Source organism: Cyprinus carpio, unplaced genomic scaffold (assembly GCF_018340385.1).
Source record: "Cyprinus carpio isolate SPL01 unplaced genomic scaffold, ASM1834038v1 S000000001, whole genome shotgun sequence".
Classification (NCBI taxonomy): domain Eukaryota; kingdom Metazoa; phylum Chordata; class Actinopteri; order Cypriniformes; family Cyprinidae; genus Cyprinus; species Cyprinus carpio.
In genome coordinates this window covers 1599809-1626225 of record NW_024872754.1, presented here as the reverse complement: position 1 = coordinate 1626225, position 26417 = coordinate 1599809, and the positions used below count along the sequence as shown (strand labels likewise).

General features: G+C 38.3%; 1 protein-coding gene and 1 long non-coding RNA gene across 2 annotated transcripts; both read left to right on the top strand.

The window, feature by feature from the left end:
- Window positions 1-7761: 7761 nt before the first annotated feature.
- LOC122142537 lies at window positions 7762-9181 on the top strand. Its single transcript, XM_042753753.1, has 3 exons — window positions 7762-8121; window positions 8389-8485; window positions 8951-9181. The coding sequence occupies exons 1-3, from the start codon at window positions 7820-7822 to the stop codon at window positions 9179-9181; spliced, it is 630 nt and encodes a 209-aa protein (XP_042609687.1). The 5' UTR covers window positions 7762-7819.
- Window positions 9182-9217: 36 nt separating this feature from the next.
- Window positions 9218-10779, top strand: LOC122142549. Its single transcript, XR_006158669.1, has 3 exons — window positions 9218-9387; window positions 9888-9989; window positions 10455-10779. It is a non-coding gene; the product is annotated as an uncharacterized LOC122142549 (long non-coding RNA).
- Window positions 10780-26417: the final 15638 nt, after the last annotated feature.

Here is a 26417-nt window from a genome sequence, read left to right as displayed (position 1 = left end):
TTTCACCTGCCAATACCAGGGTTTTATCGTGACACCCACACAGGAAGCAAAAGTATTAACCCTTTTGAGAACTTTTAAACGAGAGGAAGCGTTTTCTTGGGCCAGCAGTGGTGGAGATGTTTTCCTCATTTGTGTGAACGCTCAAATCCACATGAGGATTAAAAATGTTGACGGCTGTTTGGACACTGCAGGATTTTCAGTACCCCTAAAACTTAACCTGTTCGGCAGGTAATATGTTGTTTTTAAGCCCTGGTGATGTTTAATTTTTTTTGATGATTGTAAATCATCTAAGTGTGGTTGGATGGGAAAAGAGTGAACAAGTCAAACAAATTATATAAATGTTGCCAGTCCAACTAAAATAATTTTAGGCCAAGTGTACAAAAAGGGCCAAGAGTAAACAGGAAAGTGGGGTGTATCCTGAGGTACGAGAGTTGCCAAATCACTAAAATGAGTGGGTTTTTAAAGGTGGGGGAAAGGGTTGTGTACGGGTGAGAGGTTGGTGTTTTTACAAAAAAGAGGGCTCTACTCAGGGTAAAGGGCGAGGGAATTTCTTAGTGGTGCCCCAATAATGTGTTTCAGAGCATAAACAACAAAGGGGAGAGACTCATGTCACAAACAATGAAAAATTGCGTGCGGTAAGTATTACACGGAAACACAAATGTTGTTCCCAACCCATAACAGATTACTTTTTGTTTCGTACTTTCAGAAAACAAATCTTATGAATGCTGAACGAGAATCCGTTTTGTACCATTCTTGACGATTGTTTTCATACTTTTGCTGGACCTGGAGCCCCAACTGTCATTAATTTGGTAGAAGGTCTATGAAGGGGACACAATCTTCAAGTCCCCCTTCCCCCGTTGTTTCCACCCCCAAAACTCACTTTTAAAATTGTGTTTTCACAAAGGAATGAACCTGGAAGCCTTTTTTGTATGGGTTTGCGAGCCCGAGCAGAGCAAGCCACATGGAGGCAAGTATAACCGGTGAGCATGGGGGGTAAGTGATTCATTTGGGAAAACCAATTTTCAAGTGTGGGGTTGGAGTAAACCCTTTTTTTATAAGTCTTGTAATTTAAAATTTTTTTGTGATGTTTACCAGTAAATGAAGCTTTTATTTGCCCAACCCTAGGATCAATGTTAAAACCATTACCCCATTACCTAGTGTAGATTGGGAACTTACTGCTGTTGGTGCCATTTAAACAAACACAAACAAATAAAAGTGAAAAAAGATTACCAACGATGTGAAAGCAGATATGTCTTTCAAAACACAGTATCTGGGATTTAACAAAGTAGCAAACACTTGTCCTATAACATTTCTTTAGGGACTGGTGTGGACATTTCCATCGTGGTACCAGTATATAAAAACTTTTCATATTTTAACCTTTTTGTGATTAGCTGGTATGCTTATTCCTTAAAATGGGGGGCGTCTTCATTTATTCAAAAATGCCAGTGTTAGAGATAGGAGCCCAGATCCAAGGGAACAAAAGGTCAAACTTACGACCCACCAGGGTTGCTTCTGCAGAAAACGTTAGTTTACCCTGCAAGCAAAAATGTCAACATTGTTAATGATCGGGGAAATGGGTAGTGCATTGCTAAATGTGGGTTGGGCTGGATACATAAAACAGATTTGGTGTTCAAAGGCAGCTTTCCAGTGGGTCCCAAACAGACAGAAAAATTTGTTTTGCGATAATGCAAGGAGGGGGACAATAACGAAGAGTTTTTTCATTTGTTTTCTGGTTTAAAGTCCAATTTAAAAAATTATTTCAGTTGACCGCCATCATCACAGTTCATGCTTTCTCTTCAAGGTAGGCGGTTTCTGTGCAATTCACGTTGGTCATAGCGTTCCCCAAACTAAGCAAAGCCAAATGGCAAAACAGTAGGCAAAGGAACCAAAAACTCCAGCACGTTGACAAGAAATGGGAGAAAAAAAAAAATAACTGGTTCAGTTAGGGGGCCAGGGTCTCCGCTGGCCAGACGAAACCAGGCAGTTTAATTCCAGTGCTTGCCAGCAAAATCAGTTGCAGAAGCCCTCGTCGGGGTTTCCCCAGTGGGTGGTCTTGGCCGATGGCCGTCCTAGTTGACGTTCCGGGTTTCTTTGCACAGTGGATCTGTTTTCTTGGGGTCATCTAGTTGACATGGGGTGCTTCTCAACCATAGGGTGCTTTCGGAACATGAATTTTTTTCCCCCTTTTGATGGCCCATTATTACAGATCTGGAATTTCTATTATAGTTCCCCACTGTTTGTGCCCATTGATTTGGTTCTTTTTTTTGGGCTGTTTTCCAATTTTCCATTGGGTATAATTTTCCAATGGCCTTTTTTCTTTTTGAAAAATTTTAAAATTATCACAACAGTTGGTATTTGTTTAATTTCAACCATAATTTGGTGTTTTGTAAAATTTAATGATAAATTCCTTTATTACTGGTACTAAAGTGATTCATATGATCGGAGAATAAAAAAAAACCCGGCAGGTGTTCTTTTTTTTGTGTTCTTTCCACCCCACTATCTAAAATTAAAAACCAAATTTTGAAAATTAAAGCTTTGTTCATCTAAGTGAACACTGGTATTTTGATGTGGATTTTTTTAGTCTTCCACAACATTAACCATTTTTAAGTTGCAAAACCGAGATTATTTGAAATTTTCTCCATAAGGGTTACCTTCTTAATGATTCTTTGAAGATGTGAATGTTTCTAATAGGGTGGTTTTTCTTGCTTGTTCCAACCATGAAAACTACGTTGTGTTAGGGCTTTTTTTCCCCCGGAAAGGAGGAAAGACACCATATACCATGGACCCCGGGTATGTCAACATAACCCCCCCCACCCTCCCCCCCCCCCCCCCCTCCCCCCCCCCCCTCCCACCCCCCCCTTAATATTAATTTTGGTATGATGTTTGTGACGTTAAATATGTCTTGCGCCGCAGCTTCACTGGCACCTGTCGAGGTCAGCTGAAGGAAAAGGTTTTGTTTGGTTTTTTAAAGCATTTTCAGGCCTAAAAAACACCTAATATTTTCGATCTAAATAATGCCGAAGTCAATAATCGGATTTACTCAAAACATAAGGGGGGCGTTATGCCTATTGCATACTAAAAACGAAATCTATACAGAACATGTAAACCAACCATAGGTTTCACCTTATTGCCCGCATTGCACCAAAGTGCTGCGTGTGCTCGTTTTTGATGGCCCATGAATGACCGTGGGACACGCCACCTGCACCAAACTATTCTAATCTTTCTGGAGGTCCCATTTATTTGTGGCTGTTGGCAGTGGGAATCGTGGAATAATGGCCGGTAAAAAAATAAAACCACAATTTCTAGCAGTTTAATGATAATTTGCAGGTAAACAGAGAGTGATAGAGCTTTGTATGCTTTGACAATGATAATGTAAAACATTCATAATGACGATATTAAAAAAAGCTTTACTCTGGTTATTGGGAATAAATCGCCACTATTCGTGCCCACATGTCTTTTCAAATGCAATGGAAGCAAAACAGAGAAACTACTGGTCTACTAAACGACTGGACTTGACCTAGTGAGCTGATCGTATGTGATTGTGAGTTGCCCAGCAGAGATGTTTGTAGTGTGGATTTATTATTATTCTATCCTAGCTTAATCATGTGTTTGATGTCCAAACCACCCACAGGATAAACGTTGTTACCAAACTTGAGATTCCAACGCACACTATTATAAAGCTGTGGCATTTTATTTACAGAAGAAAAAGAGAGTTATGGAACGCATTTGTGAAGATTGAAGAAAACATTCAGTGTCAATACCAATAAGATAATGAGGAGAATACTGGAAACAAACACATCGGTTTTAGTATTCATTCTCATCATTTGATCCTTATTAAAAGGTTAATCACTACAGGAGTGTTTGATATTTTTGAAGCATGTTCCAGGGGCTTTTGTAAAATTACTTGATGAAAAGTTTTTTTAACTTAATGGACTGTATTTAGGTACGTTGGGCGAATTTTGTATGTTTATTGTTTGGACTAAGTTACAATGTAAAAATTTTAAAAAACTGGGTATTTGTATTACCTTACACATTTAATTCAAAACCTTTGGAGAATAAAAGTGTTTGTTGCATTTCATGTTTCTTACCATCTTACACCTGTTAAAATTATGGTTAAACAGGAGCTATGTGTGGTCTTGGGCCTGTTGAGGAGAACCAAATGAGGTTTTGTGTTCACAAAACTTCTGAGGGAAGGCCATATTGATAGGTAGCATACGGGTGGGCTTATTCCCAAAATAGTTTATTCATTGTACTTTGGAAACGTTTTTGTGCTATAACCATTAGCGTGTCTGGTGTGGTAGTATAATTGGTCTGAATGCTCAAAATTGGAGGGGCACAAAATAAAGTTGATGGAAAATTTAAAACCAAGTTAATATTTTGATAGCAAAACGATTTCTTTTTTGTTTTCCTACTTTTTCAAATGAAACTGTTTAATGCTCCAAAAAATTGTTTAAATATAAAATCACTGTATGGTTTTTTAAATCGAATTTGTTTAAATCATTGGTTTGAGCGATTTGTTTTTAAAATTTTGAAAACACTGTATCGTTAAATTGATTTGTAAATTATTGTTATACACTGTGTCCTATAGTGGGACACATTGGTGTGCATACGGGCAGAAATGTTCAGAAAAAATTTTCAATAAAAGACATTAAACAACCAAGACGAGTACACACTATTAACAGCAATTATTTGCATAAAGAGGGGAGAGAATTTGCAGAGGCGGGGCCACCACATTTTGAAAATCCCCGCAAATATTCCCACCGGTGCGCAGGCAGGCAATTAGGAACTGATTAATTTCATTTTGCGGTGCGCAGGCAAGAGGAACTGCAACTGGAACTGGTTATCATTTCAAAGTAAGTTTGTAAAAACAAAAACGTAATTTCCTTGAAAATAGAGCATTGTATGTAACAGTTAGCACTATGTGTGATTTTCTTTCTGCCCTCGAAATCATAGTATAATGGTGCAGCTTGTAGCTTAAGGGTAGGCTAGCCTACTGTTTCAGAAGCAAGCTAGTGTTGTAGCTTGCATTAAAATGTTGCAGTGGCTGTTGCCAGCGGTTCTTATCACAAAAATGTAGAATAACAAGATAATTCAGAAAAACGTCAACTTTTTAGTGTGTTCACATAACTTACATGTAAACCATAAGCGCTAGCTAAGCTAGCTAGTCAAGCTACTCAGGTGAGCTAGAAAGTACATTGCAATAAGCTTTACTGCACTCATATTCAAAAAATCAATGACTATTTAGGGCGTTGTAGTCTAATTTATAAATTTGGCTTTTCTTCATGACTGTTTAGTCTCATCTGGTCCCAGGGCAGAGACCATTATTTTCCACAATTTTGTCTCAGGGCAGGTGAATCCCTCCTGGTCTCAGGGCAGAAGTCAGTCTAATTTATAAATTTGGCTTTTTTTCATGACTGTTTAGTCTCATCTGGTCCCAAGGCAGAGACTGTTTCTTATGGAATGCCAAAGCTGACTTTATTTTAAATAAATAAATAAATGCATAAATATACGAAGAAATGTAAAAGAGCAAAAATACATAACTATACAAAGAAATATAAAAAAGTACAAATAAATTGGTATTTATACTTTTATTTCCTTAAAATATAATATTCCTTATTCCTATATAAAATTGTATTTTTTGCACACATTTATTTCAACTTATTTATTTCCACAAGATTTATTTATACAAGGTGTCACTGTGGGGGCCTCAAAGCTTCAGAACTGCCACTCTGAGCTCGATTGCTGATGTCTGAGGTAAAACACGCCCCCCTCATTAGCATACGGACAGAGAAATGTGGAAATAAATAAATGTGGAAATAAATAAATGTGGAAATAAATGTAGACATAAAAACATACATGAATGTATGTGGAAATGAATAAAAGTGGAAATAAATGTATAAATAAATAAAAGTGTGAAAAATACAATTATACATAAATAAGGTAATAAAAGTATAAATATTTATTTGTACTTTTTTACATTTCTTTGTATATTTATTTATGTATGTATTTTTGCTCTTTTACATTTCTTCGTTTATTTATTTATGTATTTTTTTTTATAATAAAGTCAGCTTTGGCATTCCATAGGTTTCCCACAATTTTGTCCCAGGGCAGGTGAATCCCTCCTGGTCTCAGGGCAGAAGTGGTCTGAGGGCAGGTGAATCTCTCCTGGTCTCAGGGCAGAAGTGGTCTGAGGGCAGGTGAATCTCTCCTGGTCTCAGGGCAGAAGTCATATTTTTCTGTTCTCAGGGCAACATAGTTGGACAAAAGGGAGTCAGCTGTCTTCTCTGGTCTCAGGGCAGAAATTGTCTGAGGGCAGGTGAATCTCTCCTGGTCTCAGGGCAGAAGTGGTCTGAGGGCAGGTGAATCTCTCCTGGTCTCAGGGCAGAAGTGGTCTGAGGGCAGGTGAATCTCTCCTGGTCTCAGGGCAGAAGTGGTCTGAGGGCAGGTGAATCTTTCCTGGTCTCAGGGCAGAGATTGTCTGAGGGCAGGTGAATCTCCCCTGGTCTCAGGGCAGAAGTGGTCTGAGGGCAGGTGAATCTCTCTTGGTCTCAGGGCAGAAATTGTCTGAGGGCAGGTGAATCTCTCTTGGTCTCAGGGCAGAAATTGTCTGAGGGCAGGTGAATCTCTCCTGGTCTCAGGGCAGAAATTGTCTGAGGGCAGGTGAATCTCTCCTGGTCTCAGGGCAGAAGTGGTCTGAGGGCAGGTGAATCTCTCCTGGTCTCAGGGCAGAAGTGGTCTGAGGGCAGGTGAATCTCTCCTGGTCTCAGGGCAGAAATTGTCTGAGGGCAGGTGAATCTCTCCTGGTCTCAGGGCAGAAGTGGTCTGAGGGCAGGTGAATCTCTTCTGGTCTCAGGGCAGAAATTGTCTTGAGGGCAGGTGAATCTCTCCTGGTCTCAGGGCAGAAGTCATATTTTTCTGTTCTCAGGGCAACATAGTTGGACAAAAGGGAGTCAGCTGTCTTCTCTGGTCTCAGGGCAGAAGTCATTTTTTTTAAATGTATTATTTAGTATATTAGTAGTTTGTATAATATGCAGCGCTGCCTGGAAGACCTTATTGAGGGCTCAAATTTCCATCAAGCGAAAAAGTCAGGGGAGAGATAAATGCAGCCAAGACTTGATAGAAAAGCGAAGATGAAAAGACATGTTCATTTTCTTCTTCTTATTATTATTATTATTATTAGACTATGTTAGTTAAATATTCAAAATATTTATCAGGACCGATCAGTTTGATGCTTAACCTGTGTTTCTCCAAAAATCTATATGTTCAAGTATAGTGTCTTTTCTAATTTCAGAATATGGCGACACATTGGTTGAATGGTGTTAAAAAACGGTTGAAGAAGCCACATGACTCCAGGGTCCACCAAGATGTTGTTATTATTAGGGGGGATGCCAAGGAGTTCATGGAGGGTTACATCAAAGAAGTGCAGGAGAAGGACCATTGCTACTTCAGACCCCCAGTCTGCCGCCGGCAGGACTATTATTACTATGGCTGTGACCGTGGGAATCACGCTGCAGGCAAAAGTAATGGAGAAGCCACACAAACTCGGGCCAATTCTTGCAAGGCATACATCTCTTTTAAAGTCATCACGGATGCCGGAATATCAGGTGCCATAATCCAAAAGATGCTACAGCACACTGGCCATGACGAGGCTAATTCTAAAGAGAAAAACCGCATCCACCCAGACCTGCATTCCCTCATTGAAATATGGCTTCAACAGGGTTGTTCAACTTCTGAGATCTTAATAAAAAGCTATGATTTTAAGAAAAACCTCAGAGGTGTGGGTGACAGTGATTCTGTCAGTGTGGACCATTTGGTTTCCATGGAACTCAGAGACAACATCTGTTTTTATCAGCCACTTCACAATGAACAACCATTCATTTTAGTTGTACAAACACCATTTCAAAAACAACTTTTGGAAGAGAACCCTCATCCAATGGTTTTCATGGATGCTTCATACAAAGGCATAACAGCCTACGGATATGCATTTTATGCACTGTTATTGATAAACAAAACTGGAAGAGGCGTGCCATTTGCCTATTTTATTCTGAGCAAGGAAACTACTGCAACAGTAAGCCTCTGCCTACAGAAGCTTCAATTGAGTAACCCAAGCTTCTATCCAAGGTCAGTCAAATGTTAGCATAATTTGTTATACTGTATTTATTCTTTTTCTTTGTAATTGGAACAACAGGAAATATGCATGTTTGACTTTGAATCTGAAAATACTACTGCACTGAGCTACAGCTTTTGAATTTTGGATCTTACTAGGTTCTTAAATCTCTATTCTACATTTTCTTGATACAATGTTTACACTGTATACAATACACTCTAATGTATGCTTTTGGGTGTGGTGCAACTTTTTCCTCTTTTCTTTCTTTTTCAATGTTACAGGTCAGTGATGATGGACCGTGACTTGAGAGTGCTTAACGCTATTAAAAGCGTTTTCCCAAATGCAAAGCTTCTCCTTTGTTGGTTCCATGTGCTTCAGGTAAGTCGATGAATATACAATATCACTATTTGTGACATTTAAATCTACAATGTTGTGCAGTTGACATTGACAAACTAACAGGAAAGGTCAACTGAGCAGGTACAAAGTACTATTCTAGAAATCTTTGGCAAAGTGTGCTGTTTTCAACAGTGTTCTTTAAAAATGTGGTGGGTGTGTAAACAAGTGTAATCTTTAACTGTACTGTATATTTAAGGGCAATCAACTAGTGGTCTGCAGTGTAATTGCAGGTGGTTGTGACATAAATACTTACAATTTGCAGTATATGCTTATTTCAAATCCTAAATTCTACTTACATGAAACATGAAAATTTGGGATATATACAGAGTTACATTGCAGTACAATAACATAAACTCCCTTTTGGCCAAGCAATGGAAACTAACTGCCATGTGACAGGTTGAAATAACATACCCTAATGTGCATCTGATGCAATTTATGCTGTTATAGGCTGTTAACCGGTGGCTTGTGAAGACAGATGGAGGTCACCTGACACCTGAACAAAGAAATGTGGTCATTCATGCCATGGCATCAATAAAAGCATGTCTGACGGTACTATATTTTCTTACATTCATAACCCCAGTGCAACTAAGTGGTCCTGACCAAATTATGCATTCTGTAGTGTACATAATAGTGAGTTTACAATTATTTATGCTTTTTCTTTTTAATGTTTGTATATAAGCATCTCAGATTAAATATGTTTTTCCCCTGGAGGAAGAGTTTCTCAATGTATCTGCCAAGAAATGCAGTGAGATCGACACCTTTTTGGATAGTCCCCATGTAACAACTTATCTGAAGACAAATTGGTTTACTTATGCGGAGCTGTGGGTAAACTTTGGCAGAACGTTCTATCACTGTAGCAGTGAGACAAACAACAAGGCTGAAAGGTATTTTACTTACATTTGCCAATAATATTTCAAATAATTTATTTTCATATTGGGATCAGAGTATTTGCTTAAAACATCAAGGTGTTGCTAACATCATATTCCTAAAATTATGCATGCAAATATAGTGCCAGTCTCTACTAGCTTTTCTCAAAATGGCCTATCTAATACCACATATTGAACACTGACTTACTATGCACTGAACGTTACGTCTTACCACAAGGCCGGCTCACCTCGTGGCCTGACTATTGGGAGGCAAAGTTTACCATGAGCTGGAAAACCCATATTCCCCAAATCAGCAGTTAATGCAGCTCTTTAGGTTGAATGAGCGAGGTTTCACTAAAGTCAGAAAAAATATGTAGGAATCAGTGTTTTACACTGATAGTTTTTGTATTGCTATTCAATTATTTTCCCCCAATTTGATAGGAAGCCAATGGTATGGTGGGTGTCAGATTTGTAATTGTCAAGCTTTTCACGTTTTTCATGCCTTTCTGTCTGTAAAGATTCTTCCTTACGTTGAAATACCAGTTTCTGCGAGGCCAGGCAAACTGAAGAGTCGACCAACTTCTGCTTTTGCTATGTGGAGATGTAGAAAAGTATTACAGGTTAGTAATCTCTCGAACAGGGAATGTGGATTTTGCCAAATGGCTGTTTCAGCCTGTTATAGAATAAAATAAAATGAGACACAGCTACTTTCATGAAGCTTGCCACCCTCTCACAGTCTTAACAGTGAATTAATTTTTTTATGGAGCTGTTGCACTAAAAAAAACAATCACCATGGCAATGACTACACAATGAAACTTGCATTTAGCTAAAATCTATCCAACAACAAGGGCCAATATACAGTATGGTTATGAGTTTATGGTATTGCATAAGTTACTGGCCATCCAATCAGAATATGCAAAATGTGTGCCATTAAAAAGTTTGTGATGGTGCCCTTACCTGTCTTGCAGCTAGCTAGGGCACACTCTCACACACTGGTGTCCTGTCGCTCCCCACTGTCCTATCTGAGGCAAAGGCTACTATTTTACTGTAATTCCAAATTTGTGTCTTGTTTTTCATTACTGCAGCTACATGGATGGCCTCAGCGAAGCAGGACGACTGACATTATCCAGCTCTGCTGCTCACCAGGCTGCTGCGCTGCTATTTAAAAATGGTGTGGGCAAAGATTTGGACATAGAAGCGGGGCAGTGCTTTGTGCCGTCACAGTCAACCAACACAGCCTACAAAGTTAACTTGTTACACTTCACATGTGAATGCACCAATTTCCGGATGGGAAACATATGCAAACATCTTCTATTGGTGAAGATGGAGGTAGGCAGGAGAGGTATTGACATTGAAAAAACGCGGAATAATAAAGCGCTAGAAATCATCAGCCTCCGTCTCTATCAGCAGACTGAAGATGAAATAACCTTCAATAGTGATGGGACTATGAGTATTGTGAATAGGAAAACTCCGACTTTGTGCACATGCATTGCTAATAGTTTTGGAGAAAGATGTGTTTGCATACATGTCACACATATCCTCAAGCCTCAAGACATTCTCACAGACCCCAAAGAAAATGCACAAGTGTCTGAAGCCTCCCATGGGAATCCTCCCATACAGTCCATGTTATCAGACCTACTAGAGTGGAGCAAGTCCGAAGCATTTGAACATACCCCTGAACTGTACAATACCATCCAAAGAGCACACAATCTGGCTTTTGGAAAATTCACTGCTGTGTCCAGAAAAAGGAAAATTACCCCTTTACATGGTTACCGTAAAAAAATTAAAAAAGCTAGACTGCAGAGAGCAGTAGTTGAGAACTTTAAAAACAAAAGAAGAGCAAGAAGAACTTAATTCTGTTATTCTGGAGGTGCCATTGTTTGCATGTGAAAGCGCCCGTCTTGTTTGGTTGATGAATTTTCTTGGTAGTTGATCAGGTAAATAAAATACTGATAATTAAATCAAAGTTTTATGAAGTTTTGGGAAATATATAGACTTCTTACATTAATGGCAGAAGCAATAGTAGTGTTTTACCAATATGAAATGTAAATTATACCAGCAGAGTGGTGAAGTACACAGGTCCCGTAATTCAGTAAAAGTATTGATCCCCAAGAAAAATGTACTCACAATTACAAATAAAGAAAATTGCTTTATAACTTTGATACATTCTCAGTCCAAAACCAAGACTTTCCATACATTCTTATGGTTTAACTTAACATGTATTTGGCAAATTATGTTTTCACCCTTGTGTTGTCTTCTCGTCAACCTTGAGAAAAAAAAAAAAACACTTATTTCAACGTTTGACGCCATTTTTTTTTTGCTTTTTCCAACGTTTTAAATGATTTCTTTTACACATTTTCAGTGCTTATTTCTACGTCCCATATTTTCTGATATAAAAAAAATATTGAAAACGGGTCAATTTCACCCGAAGTCAACACAAGGGTTAAATCACATCTATATTGTGCAAAGTGGTTTACTCAGTAAACCATAAAGACTATTCCTTTGTCAAGGCTACCCATAAATGCTGATACCACTTTAAAATTGACATCCTTTATTTACTTCTGGAGGCAGTGGAGGTTCTCTGCCTCGACCAGGCACGCATCAATTAAAGAAAACGCACCCTTCAACATTTCTGGCCCAAGGCCATGCGTAGCGAGGTTGTAATAGGACCAGTTTGCCTCCATCGCGGTCTTTATCCTTGTTAGTGTCTGCCTGCAAAAAGTGTTTTAAAAACAGATGTTATTGACATAAAGAACAGTGGTAGAGGTGATGTAATACAATAATGCATATGTAGATCTAAGCCTTTTAATCTTGCATACTGGCATTGGTAACAACAGATCAATGAACCTGTAGTGTTGGGCTTGACGATGGCCTCAAGATGTTGGTCCTCCTCCAGGCAAGCCTGGCCAATTTTTTGAATTGGTAGGTATTTAAAACCCATGTAATTTACATCCTCTGCAAGGGCCAGACATTCTTCTACAAATACACAGTGCAAGAGAGTACAAAAAAATTATATTTTTTTGTCAACTAAGAATGGAGTATAGACTGTTAAGGACAGAAACGAGATTCAGTCATTCCAAAAAAGTTCTGATCAACATGTGAAAGTGCCTTGATGATGCCATTTGATGAGTCCACCTAGTTGAGAAGATCTATGAAAATTTCATAATTACAGCCTAATGTTACTTGGGGAAGAGGTAAGACCTGTTAATTCAAGACCTCTCAGTAATACAAAGGCAAGGTGGATTCTTTCTGAGCCTACTTATCCCAGAATCTTCATCTTCATTTAAGTGGGCTAACATCTTACAGAGACATAAGACACGATAACGAGATAGCTTCTATAAACAAAAGATGTTTACCCAACCTCCTATCTCACTGTTTTCTGCAACCAAAAACATATAGATCAGAGTTAATCTATGTGCATCCGTGTTGGTGGCAACTTCTAAGTGAATAGGTCAATGATGCAATAATCACAATAAATAATAAAACTTGTAAAACAAGATTTGAAAATTAAAAAATATTTTTATTTGTCTTATTCATTCTTATGATTTGACATCACAGTGAGGTTGCAATTTCACCCCGATTGCATGCCATACTGCTGTAAAGTGTAAGATGGTGGTATTGGAAAAGCCTAATATTTTCTGAGGTGGTACTCAAGGTAAAAGAAATTTAAAATCACTGCCCAATGTCATGCAGAATAGTTATTTCTGGCAATGTGTTTGTATTGTGCGTAACGAGAACCAATTTCAATGCATTCACACCCTGCCAAAATAGTGCAAAATTACCAAAATCTTAATGGTAACAAAGATTTCCGCCTAACCAGACTATTAAGAAAAGATTCTTATACCAGCTGTGTGAAGTGATGGGTGGTTCACTGCCCTTAAACTCTTGCATGTCATATTCTTAACCTCTAGACCTCAGTTACCTTCACACAACTTGCTGACACTTGTTGACAGCCTGATTCGTGGTCCTGGCTCCACCTGTGAGTCGTGCAACTTGGCCATGAGCGCCTCTTTTTGGCTCTTGCCTTTCCTTAAGTAGGCCACCAGAGCATTGGGCGAATAGCCCTCTGGTGGCCCACACCTTCTAACCAGTTCCTCCCTAGTCACTTTATATCTGCAATATCAGTGGAGATTTTAAGCAGGCATATAGAGTTAAAACAATCTTCTTTCTACCTTGTAGAAATGTTGGTAGGTAACACTTTAGGTACAGGAGAACACATACATGACACCTTAAAAAGGGTTTTAAATAACTTATTCCTAACAGCTTCTTAAGACATGACTCAGTATTACTGACTTTGGCCCAGTATATCTAGGTGGAAGCTGGGGACTTTTAAAGATTTATTCCACAGCAAAGATGCTGCAAGTAGGAATTTTGTGCCATGTTAGCATGATGAGCCATGTAAGAGGCTGTTATGAGCTTTTGTAAAGGCTTAGGAATATGATATGCACCTGTCCTTACAGCAAGAGTTTACCTAAATTTGGGAAATTAGTAATTGTCTGTAGAGAAACAGATTTACTGCTTAAAAATTCCTTCTGTGTACTTCTGATAGCCTAGTTACCAGCCCACACCTACTTCATTTCATACAGTGAGTGTGACCCCGCGCAATCACAGTTACAGACTTTGAAAAACCGAAGCATACCGAGCCAAACGCGTTCCTCCCTTGTACACAGAAACATTTTTCGATTGTCTACGTTCGTTGGTTCGTTGGTACCTCCCAAGAAGGTAATTTCTCAGGGCCAGACATAACTGCAGAGCAAATTTAAATTTAAATATAATAGCGTTCAACACCGAGGGTTATACCCAGTCTAATATACCGTATTTTCCGCACTATAAGGCGCACCGGATTATAAGGCGCACTGTCGTTTTTAAAGGCTTTTAAGTGCGCCTTATAGTGCGGAAAATACGGTAAATCGTGCAATGTGTAGACCTGTGCACAGTTATTGTTTGGAACTATTAATTGCTTAGGAAGAATTATGTAAATGTATGAAATATTGATGGTAATGACATACAAAGTTACCTTTTGGCCTTGGTCCCGTCAGGTAACCGGAGAACACTCTCCACTTCGAATAATACTGTAGAAGTGAAAAAATATTGTTTTTATTTTATTGTCAACTCATTTCATGGCCAAAACTATGCTGACCATAAATACAGTATCTTCCTATCTTGTTCACCCTCTGTGGACTCAGATTCCTGTGCAAGGCCACCATCTACTATATTTAAAGGAGAAATCCGGTGAATTTTAACATTGAGCTCATTTTTTGGTAAATTTGGAGTGCTGTCAATACAGAGAACAACTAAAAAAAAACGGTGTTGCCTACACCATGTTATCCTCTTTTTAAAATTTGCACCGTTGACTTCAATGGGGCAAGTCTTAAACCTGCTTTTACCCTCTTAACATCCTTGATGTGTCATTACAAGTGCACAGCCAATGTGAGTGATTCCTTCAGAGTGAACACGAGTGAATCTGACTGCAGTAGATGTCAAAGATATGGATAAAAATTATGTTATTTAAGCCAGCGCAAATACCTGTATTTACATCCTGTTTTCGGTCGAAGGCCATAGTAATCGATTGTTGAGTTCACGTGCGTGATCATAGGTAACTAAACCTATGCACGTGAACTCGACAATCGATTACTATGGCCTTCGACCGAAAACAGGATGTAAATACAGGTATGAGCGCTCGCTGAATTAACTTCACTTTTATTCATATCTTTGACATCGACTGGAGTCAGATTCACTCGTGTTCACTCTGAAGGAATCACTCACATTGGCTGTGCACTTCTAATGACACATCAAGGATGTTAAGAGGGTAAAAGCAAGTTTAAAACTTGCCCCATTGAAGTCAACAGGGTGCAAATTTTAAAAAGAGGATAACACGGTGTAGGCAACACCGATTTTTGTTGTTGTTCTCTGTATTGACAGCACTCCAAATTTACAAAAAAGTTAATACATCAAAGACACAATTGCTTACTGAAACGATCCCTACATGTATGTTGTTAGTGAGTGACTCGAATGCTGACCGTAAATACAGTATCTTCCTACCTTGTTCACCCTCTGTGGACTCAGATTCCTGTGCAAGGCCACCATCTACTATATAAGACCAATCAGAGAACAGCATTCAGGGAACAAACTGTTTCAAAAGAAAGATCTCTGTACTTTCCTAACAGCAAAGTTAATACATCAAAGACACAATTGCTTTCTGAAAAGATCCCTACATGTATGTTGTTTAGTGAGTGACTCGAATGCCTGATCACCATCTACTGTATTTAAGACTGTGTGTGTGTGTGTGTGTACATAAGCTAATCAAGAGCAGAACCCATCTTGGAACAACATTGGTACAAATTTTACTTAACATTAACAATTATACTAGGTTTGGTTGTAGCTTGTCTACATATATCAGCCCTACTTACCAAACAGACTTGCCTAGAATCTCAATAAACCTAAAATTAGTCCCAGTCTGTGGCTGTTCTTACCTGTATTTTTAGACTTGGCGATTTTCCCTAGAAAAGAGAAAAAACATTGAGTTAAGTATACAATGTGTTGAGAAAACAGTATGTATATTTTGATCATTAACCCTTGCCTTTTTTCTTCTTAGAGTCTCTCGTATCTAAAAGAAATGAACATGTTTCTTAATGTCATTTTAATGTTATTATAATGTTTCAAAAACCAAATAATAATCATGAAAATAATGATTCATTCTGCATGCTTATTTCAATGTGTGTAGAAACCAAGAAAGTGTAGTTCACCTCATCCTTCTAAGAAAGATCGTAAATAAAATAGCATCTGATTTTGAACATAAACTTAATGTCGTATTTTTATGCTTTAAATGATGTAGTAAACAATGTACACCGAAGTATGACCATCCTCCGAATTTACAAGTTAAAGCTACCACTCCAAATCATCAGTAAGTTAAACTTAATGCAGGCAGCTACAGGTTAGCCTGCAGAGCTCAATAAGGAGCAACCCATACCGTACATATGTCTACTACTTACCAAGGGAGTTGAACAACAAAGTCCCAAAGTCTCTCTTCCGCTCTCTTGAGTGATAGGGAGGCATTGGAGGTTGCCCTTGTTGTCCCTGGAGGATCATTTCTGCAAACTAAAAAGAGCACAGAAAGTCTATTTTAATGAAATAATGTAACTTATAATAAATGTGAACACAAATTGTGGTAAAAAAAAAAATTGGACTATATTACAAGAGAGATTTATGGTGCTCATTTAATAATTATATGATCATGACTCCTGTATCGTGTGCTGAAGGTAGTACTGTGTCCATGTCAAAAATCCATTAATATTTGATCTGAAAACTTTCATTCAAAATTGCTCTAAAGTGAAAACTAAAAATATTTATATTTTCAAAGAAAACAGAAACATTATGCAGAAAACGACCAAACTGTACCATTAGTGAGAACACCCCACATGACAAAGAGTCTTTTTGTAAGTCATGGTCCCTCTTCATCATCTTCCAGGGCCCTTGGCAGCCTCTGCTAGCAGCAAAAATAAGCTGAAAGATTAGAGAAAATAATTGTGAAGGAGATCTCTGCTGAATTTTCATTATCTCATTTTATAGAGCAATACAAAAACCTTGTCCCTCCAATTTGTCCATTATTTGGAAGCAATGCTGTGGTTGCTCCCCCAAGGAGTCGATATAGGTAATATGTTCCCTCTTTCAAGTTGCAATGCTATACAAAAGATGGGAAAAAATATGAGAAAGGTTTGAAGGAGAATTTCAACCAATCTGTGTTGAAAATGATTGAAATTCTTTTAAAATTTGAAGCACTAATAGCTCAAACAACACAAATGAGAATGACACAACAGCAACAATAATGACTAGTGTGATGCTATTTACCGAATAATAGTCTCTGCATAACCTAACAGCAACCTACAAAGAGAGTGGCACTCTCCCAGCAAGTAGGGCCCGAAGATGGCACTGGCTCCTTTAAGAATGTTTTTCTGACAGGAAAAGAAGAAAACATTCATGAACAAACATAAATAAACTTGACACCTAATGTGTTCAGCAGCACTGAACAATAACTTTAAACATTTACATAACTCTTACTTTTAAGAAATAAGTACTCCTTGCCCTGGAGCTGCCCTCCAAAATCAGGCGCATAGCCTGACTATTAATTGCCGCTGTCCCAGGCTGGCTCTAGCGAGGGAGAGAAATGGTTTTAAGTTCATTAATCATGTTAATCTATATTTGATTGTCCCTGTAATAGTGAGCGAGTGAGTGAGTGAGTGAGTGAGTTTTGTAAAAACCGGTATGAGTTACCCTGGTCATGACGTAAAATAAGGCATCCATTACCTGGGGAAGTAATACATAAAAAATATTTATATATATATATTATATATATATATATATATATATATATATATATATATATATATCTATAAAACTGCAATAAATCACAATAGAGTCAAGGTGAAGGGGGAAGAGGATAAATTTTTTTAAAGAAATAGAAAATTACCTCATCTGGAAGTTCAAATGGGGCCTAAAAGGGCCTCCAAACTACCCAGAAAGATTTTTGAAAGGCCCAATTGTCCCAAGGACATCTTCACTATGAAAAGTCCTTGGGACTTCAGTGTTTCTAAGTCTGCATGGGTGAAGAAAATAAAAAGTCCCAAAATAAGTCACCTTACTTTAGGCTAACAGGCACAATGTAATCCAATCAACTATTACATGTAGCATACCAAAACTACTTTAAAGTCAGAGTGTTGGCAATTAGGCGAATTAGTTTTTTCCCCCCCGATTTTTATAATCTTTGGCGACTAAAAATTCACATTTATCGACTAGCGACTTTTTTGCCGACTTCTGAATGTGTTGGTTTCACACACTTGTTTTGATGTGATAACCATCAAAATACACAGTCTAACACAGCGCCCACCGTGCACGTGTTTCAAGTTGCTTATCTGTGAGTTAGTGATGTCCACCACTAGGCTGAAACGGGCAACTAGGAGCATATGGGCAAAAGTTTTAGACACACTGTTACTATGTTTGATGCAAGTCGGGGCCACATTATTATACAATTTATAAATAGCCTAGTTGTGTTGAATGCCATGCCAATGATGTTTTATGTTACCAGCAAGCGCCAGCACTTCTCCATTATTTCACAAATTTTTGGTAGGCTACAGCCTTATCATGGGTCTATTACATAAAAAACAATCTGTGCAAGTGCTCGGCCCTTGTGTTGCCCATGTATCTAATCGTTCTAAAAACACCAGCTAAAAAATAGTTACCGCAATGTGCTCTACCTGGTCGGATGTCATGCAAATTATATCATTATGTATGCAGATGATGCCAATGAGTAACATAGATTAGGAAAAAATAATTTGGAATAACTTACTGTTCATTTGGCTTGGTTAAGTTTCCCTTTACAGGCAAAGACAAAACGAACAAAATTAAAAACATGTATTTCTGCTGAAGCATTAAATTGGATACTTATGATACCTATAACTACGATATCTTACATCCCTGAGGCAAAACTTAAAATGGAGGAAAAGACACTGGCCTCAAACTAATTCTAAGCCAGGGCAGGGTTAGCCTGGGATCAGTGCAGACCTGAGACCAGGAGGGATTCACCGTCCTGCCCTCAGACCACTTCTGCCCTAAGACCAGGAGGGATTCACCGTCCTGCCCTCCAGACCACCTTCTGCCCTGAGACCAGGAGGGATCTTTCACCGTCCTGCCCTCAGACCACTTCTGCCCTAAGACCAGGAGGGATTCACCGTCCTGCCCTCAGCCCACTTCTGCCCTGAGGACCAGAGAAAGACCAGCTGACTCCCTTTTGTCCAACTATGTTGCCCTGAAACAGAAAAATATGACTTCTGCCCTGAGCCAGGAGAGATTCACCTGCCCTCAGACAATTCTGCCACTTTCTGCCCTGAGACCAGGAGAGATTCACCTGCCCTCAGACCACTTCTGCCCTGAGACCAGAGAAGACATTGTGACTCCCTTTTGTCCAACTATATTGCCCTTGAGAAGAGGAGGGATTCCCCTGCTCTGGGACAAAATTGTGGGAAACAATAGTCTCTGCCCTGGGAACCAGATGATACTAACAGTCATAAAGAAAAGCCAAAATCTAGAAATATCGTCTGCCCTGGGACCCAGATGAGACTAAACAGTCATGAAGAAAAGCCAAATTTATAAATTAGACTGACTTCTGGTCTGCCCTGAGACCAGGAGGGATTCCACCTGCCCTGAGACAAATTGTGGGAAAATAATGGTCTCTGCCCTGGGACCAGATGAGACTAAACAGTCCCCCCCATAAAAAGCCAAATTCATAAATGTAACTAAATTTATAATCACATTTTAACATCGAGCATATAAAACAAAAAGCTCATTGGAAAAAAATGAAATGTAATACTGTGTATTTTAAGGTTTATTTTTAGTTCAGATTAACATTTGAGGGCAGCAATTGTATTCACAATGTCAAATAAAACCGCGTAATGTTACTTGAAAGCATTATTGATCCGTTAATAACGGAGAAATGAGAATGTTTCTCACTAAACGTTAGATCTTGCAGCGATGTTATTACTTCTGTGGCGAATTCAAATGCTTTCTTTACTGGATCTCTTAGCGCTGTGTAGTGAACAGTGTCGCATGATCACGATCGGCTTGCGCTGCACTGGTCCCAACTGATAAACGGTCCTTCAAAAACCACACAATAACGAGCAGTTTTCGTTTCACTTTGCATTACGTTGGCCATTTGATGTTGGGCAATGTTGTGGTCGCGCCGGCATCTCTTACATTATGAGCGTGCTCATTTGAAAATAACGAAATGTTTGGTCGGCAGGAAAAATGGTCAAATGAACCGTTCGGATTTGAAAATGCTGCAGCCTACCGAAAAACCGCACCCGCAAGCCCTCGTACCGAACGTTCATACAATACTCGTATCGTTACACCCCCTAAAGTGGTGACGTTTTTCTGAATTATCTTGTTCTTCTACATTTTGTGATAAGAACCCGCTGGCAACAGCCACCATATCTATGAACAGCCCACTGCCAACATTTTAATGCAAGCTACACACTATCTTCTTCTGTTTTTTTTCTGAAACAGTTGGCTAGCCTACCCTTAAACTACAAGCTGCACAATTATACTACGATATACTATGATGAAGCGCGGGGGGGGGGGGGGGGGGGGGTCACACCTAGGTGCACATACAATGCTCCATTTTCCGATAGATCATTACGTTTTTTGTTTTTAAAAAAACTTACTTTGAAATGATAACCACCGTTCCTCTTGCCTGCGCACCGCGCGAGGGATTATTTTATTTGACGGTTGAGATTGGAACTGGTGTCCCCGCCTCTGCAATTCTCTCCCCTCTTGCGATTGGTTGTCCAAGGTTGAACCATCACAAACATTCTGACCCAGGACACTTTTGGTGCGTTCAAGTCATCGTACGATGTATGTAGAGTTGAAGAACATGAAAGCCCCCCATAGCGTAATAGCAGTGGGACTCGGGATTTTCTTAAAGGCCGATAGTACGACAGTGCGGGGCGTGTCCAGGATAACATGGCGGAATAATGGATGCAACGTCTGTAGAGTTGAACGGTAAATTTTAATTGAATTTCAATGTTTACTAGTCTATAAACGTCATTTATCATGATCATCATTAATCTTGTTATAAGCAGCAAGTTAATGAATTACAACTAAAAATCCTAACATTTGTGCACCTTTAGACGAGAAATGGTTTGATTCGCAACATTGCACATGGCTTTAACATTTTTTTTTATCTCTCCGTTTAGCATTTTCTATAAGCAGAGTTATTAAACCTTGCTGTAATTTCTTGCTATTCATTAAAGAAGGTACAGCGCCATCTTGCTCCGACGAAACTGGATTGAGCGCACCTCACGTCGTCAGCACGACTTCCCTCCTCATACGTACGAAATTCCCAGGAGGACTTGAGTCAAGAAAATTCCCACCTGCTTTCGGGTATGGGTCCACCATACTTGACAAATGTCACGACTTTCACTTCACTTTCAAGGAGTGCAAGCGTGTAGTTTATCATTTGTGGGCAAGGGGAGTAGCATACATTTAAAAGTGGGGGTGACAGCTGTCAGATGATTTAACCCTCAAAAACAATAATGTATAAAGTAAGTACCTTCCTGTACATCCCACATAACAATTGTCATCTGAGCCAAACATCCAGTTACATTCAACCCACATGACAGGAAAGAAGATCTGGACTACGGACATGAGCCATATTGGACCTCAATGGTTGCCTTTCAGTGTATTAAACTCATTTGATCTCATCCCAGGCCCTATAAAAATACATGATACAACTCAGGCTAGCCTTAAAACAACCAGCCATCAGGCAGTGGTAGCAGCTTTCCGACCAATTTGTCCAAAGTCACAGTAAGTATTTCATCTTCAAGGGTGACACTGCGTCCTATCCAAACATGAATGCGATGAGGAATGTCTGAGCTTATAGCCTAATGCAGCAGCAATGTTGGTTGCTTAGTTTCTATTACTGGATCGTATATTGAGAAATCCTGCCAACTGTGAAAACTCATTTTGGTCAAAAAACACGCTCCTCCGCTCTAACTAAATGTTAACCATCAGGTATGGTCATATGATTGGGACATGGTATGAGATTTAGATAAACTCAAAAATGGAAAATTACGGTAAAACAGAGCAACATCATTTCAGAAGATAATGTAATCTCTCTGTGGCTTTGACAAATCTGATGGTCCGCGTTCAGTAACATGACATGATTTAAAATGTTTAATATCTATCTCGTATAATTTGTTGTTGGAAACTATTTTGTTTTTGCCAGAACAACCACAGTGCAGACAATCACAGTTCACACTGGAAGGAGGCGACGTTTAGGAGAAGAAAAAGAACAAAGAGGCTGGCATTTATTATTAAATTCATATTATAGATGCTGAAGGTCGATGAGGTGCATGTTTGGCTACAAACTTGATAAATATTACACTTTTACAAATCAGTTGATGTTAAAGCAACATTGTTGTTTAGTTTTTTACTGAAATAAAGGGAACGTTGTTGAGGGAACATTGTTGTTTTGTTTTTTACTGAAATAAAGACTCAAAACAGTTTCCCATACAAAGAACCTAAACTTAACATTCCTTTCACATGTGACCAATGTGGGAAGAGTTTCCAACAAAGGAAACTTACATTTAAATGCAGTAAGTATTTGGTCATTAAGCCACGGCCGTGATATTCAGAATGTTGCTACAGTTATTATCGCTGTCAATCATAAATTTGCTAGTGACAGGGGATTTAGCACAATTACTATATATGATCTACTTTATGATTCTGTTGAAAAAAAAAAAAGTTTAATTAAAACAAAACAAAAAAAAACAGATTTATTTCATGTGATGTTGCAAGCATTGTACTTTTGTGGATAGTGGTTCTTTGCTAAGTAGCATGTCTTTGTTTTATTTGCTATTAGGCTGAAGTATAAAACCACTATTCACAAACTAAAAAAACTATGCAAATAATTGAAATCTGAGCATTTCTGATTAAGTGAGCGTGGCTGAAAGTACATATTAAAAGTGTCACAATAATGTGTTGAGAAATATAAAAGGCTCTCACACATTTAAATGAGGGATTAAGCAACAAGCAGGCAGTGCCACGCTCGTAGTGTTCAATGGTCCACTCGTCAATAGGGGGCGTTAATGCACCTATATGTGTACTGATCCGAAGTAACAGGCGGTAGCGTCACCACTGCGTCATCAGTCGAAGCGTTGGGTTTCCTGAGAGATCAGATAATCATTTCACTGGTGTATTAATATAATTGCAAAATTTTAAAAACACAGTTTGTTAACGCAGCATTATAACGAGTCAATCTGTGTCGTTTATCTACGGTTCCAGCGATCTTTGTGCGTCTGTTCTGCCGATCTGCTGACTGAAATAAACATTAAAGCTGGCAGGACACACAACACTATTCTTCAAAATCATTTAAGACCTGTGATTTTTGTGTGTGTTTTTTATGTTCGTGCATTTAAATGATTTGATTATTTTAGCAGTAGGTAATGGTATTGTTTTGAATGTCACTTGATTCAAAAAGTCAAAGTGATTTTTTTTTTTTTTTTTTGCGGAATCCCACAATCTTTGGAATTACTTTTATTTATTATTTTTTTTTATATTTATTTTTTATTTTGCCGGTGAGTGTAGGCTTTTTAACATGATCTACTTTTACATGCAGAGGAGTGACTGTAAAAACTCAATTTGATGATGGAATGCATTGAATTGATCACTGGTTTATTTTTGTGCAGCAATTCACCTCTGGTTCCAGCGTTTTCAAAAGCGGTTTACCAATAAATGCTGGAATGTTACCATTTAGCCTAACAAGTGAAGCAGAATTTAAGTTTGTGAGAGAAAATTGAAAACATAGATGATCAGAGGCCCTGCAGAATAAAACAGGAAGATATTTGAACAAACAAATAGGTTGGTGTCTGTTATTAATGCATTTAAAAACGTTATAATACATAAAGTTGCAAAAAAAAAACAAATTAAAAATGGTTAAAAAATGTTCCACAATCAATTATCAAGCAAGTACATAAGCAATAAGTGTTCAAAACTGTCTTGTTACCTTTGCCAGATTCACCACAACAGTAAGGTTGTATTACTGCAAAAAATAAATAAAATAAAAATAAAAAATCCTTACTGAGTACTTTTGTCTCTGTTTTCTATAAATATCTAAAAATTGTTGAATCAGGATGCACTTACTTGACAAGTAAAATGACTTAAGATGCAATGTCTTGTTTCCTGAAAAAAAAATTATCCAAATTGCTTTTTTGTTTTTACTTAAAACAAGCAAAAATATTCTGCCAGTGGGGTAAGAAAATAATATTGTTTAGCCTTAGAATAAAGATTGTCTTTTCTTGCCCCCATTGGCAGATGTTTTTTGCTTGTTTCCATAGCAAAAACTAATAATTTTTTTTTTTTTTTTTTTCAGGAAACAAGACATTAGCCTAGTTTCACAGACAGGGATTAGACAGGCAGGATTAGGCCATAGTTCAATTAGGACATTAAAGTAATTTTTATAAACATGCCTTAGAAAAAAAAAATACTGTTGTGCATCTTGAGACAAAACAAGGTCACTTCTTTCAGCTGAAACAGTTCAGACTTACATTTTTGTCTGGGACTAGGCTTAAGCCTTGTCTGTGAAACCAGGGGATAGTGTTTTTGAGTCATTTTTTACCTGTCAAGTAAATGCAAAGTCAAGGATTGATTGATTTTTGTTAATTAAAAAAAAATAATAACAATATGCGCAGCTTCTTTTAAGCAAATTAATTATCCAGGTAACTTTTCATGAATTGGGCACAAAATGGAGCGCAATTTTCTTACCAAATATTATCTGAACCATTTTATATTTATTTATTTTACCCAAAATTTTTAAACATTTTGAATCCCTGACTTAAAATATAGTTAATGAAATGTATAATAGTAGTTCTAAGGTTGCAGAATTTTCAAATTTGTGCAGTCTTGTAATGTTTTAAAATAATAATTCAGTAAATTAAATGAACGCATCAAGAATGTTCATATTTCTCTCTTTGATTTTTAATTAAATTTAGTGTATTTATTTGAGTATTAATGTTTTTAGTGATCTGAACCTTTTTGTTTTTTTTTTTTTTTACTTAAATTTTGGGGCGGATGGAACGAGACCAAGGAGATTGAAAGAACATCAGGTTCAAACACTGGAAGAAGATAGCATGGAGTTCCTCATTGAAAAACGACAATATATGTTTCACTTGCGTTTCAATGTGGAAAGAGTTTCTACTGCTGGCGAAATCCTTTGAGGCTTGAGATAAGATTTCATTTTTGGAGGGAAGCCCATATGCCTGTGATGAGTCTTGAGAAGATTTTTACCATTAAAGTGAAACCTTATTGAACACATTAGAATTCACACACTGCAGAGAAGCCACACACCGTGATCAATGTGGGAAGAGTTCCCACAAAAAACAAAACCTTGATGAGCATGAGAAAATCCACACACTGCTGGAAAGGGCCGTACCGAATGTGATCAATGTGGGATGAGTTTCCCATATAAAAGAAACCTTGACAAACACATGAGGATCCACACTGGAGAAAAGCCGCACAAATGTGATCAATGTGGGAAGAGTTTTTTGCACAAAAAGGAAACACCTTAAGTACACATGAAAATCCACACTGGAGAGAAACCATATGCATGCGATCAGTGTGGGAAAGTTTCACACATAAAGGAAACCTTAGCGTACACAAGAAAAATCCACACTGGAGAGAAAAAAAACCACCATATGCATGTGATCAATGTGGGAAGTGTTTCATACTAAAAGTGCCTTTTAATGATCACATGAAAATCCACACTGGAGAGAGAAGCCATATGCATGTGATCCAGTGCGGGAAAGAGTTTTTGCACAAAAACAGAAACCTTCACGAACACATGAAAGTCAACACTGGGGAGACGGCCGTTCACATGTGATTCAGTGGTGAAGAGATTAACACATAACGGTAACCTTAATGAACCCATAAAAATCCACAATGGGGGAGGGGGGGGAGGAAGAAGCACATATTACACTGTGATTAGTCGCGGGAAGTGTTTCATACATCAAAACAAACCATACTTAAACACATGACAAATTCACCCAGAGGAGAGAAACCGCTACATGTGTGCGCAATGTGGGAAGAGTTACACACAAAAAGGAGGACTTAGAGAACATATTGAAAATCACAGTGGAGAAAAGCACCAACAGGATCAATGTGGGAAGAGTTTCAGAAAATCAGGCGTTTTTAAAGTACATCTGCTTACTCATTCTAGAGAAAGGCTATATAGCTGTGATCAGTGCGGTAAAAGGTTTTTTAGGGCAGATTTCCTGAAGGATCACATGAAAGTTCATACAAAGGAGAAGCCTTATGTATGTTCTTTGTGTGGAAAGAGTTTTAGTCAGATGGGTACTTTAAAATTACACCAGAAAAGACACAGCGGTGTGAAGGATCATGTCTGCTCTGAATGTGGTAAGGCTTTACAGATGGTGCACTGAAAGTGCACAGGACAGTTCACACTAAAAAACCCCTTACAAGTGTTCACACTGTGACAGAGCTTC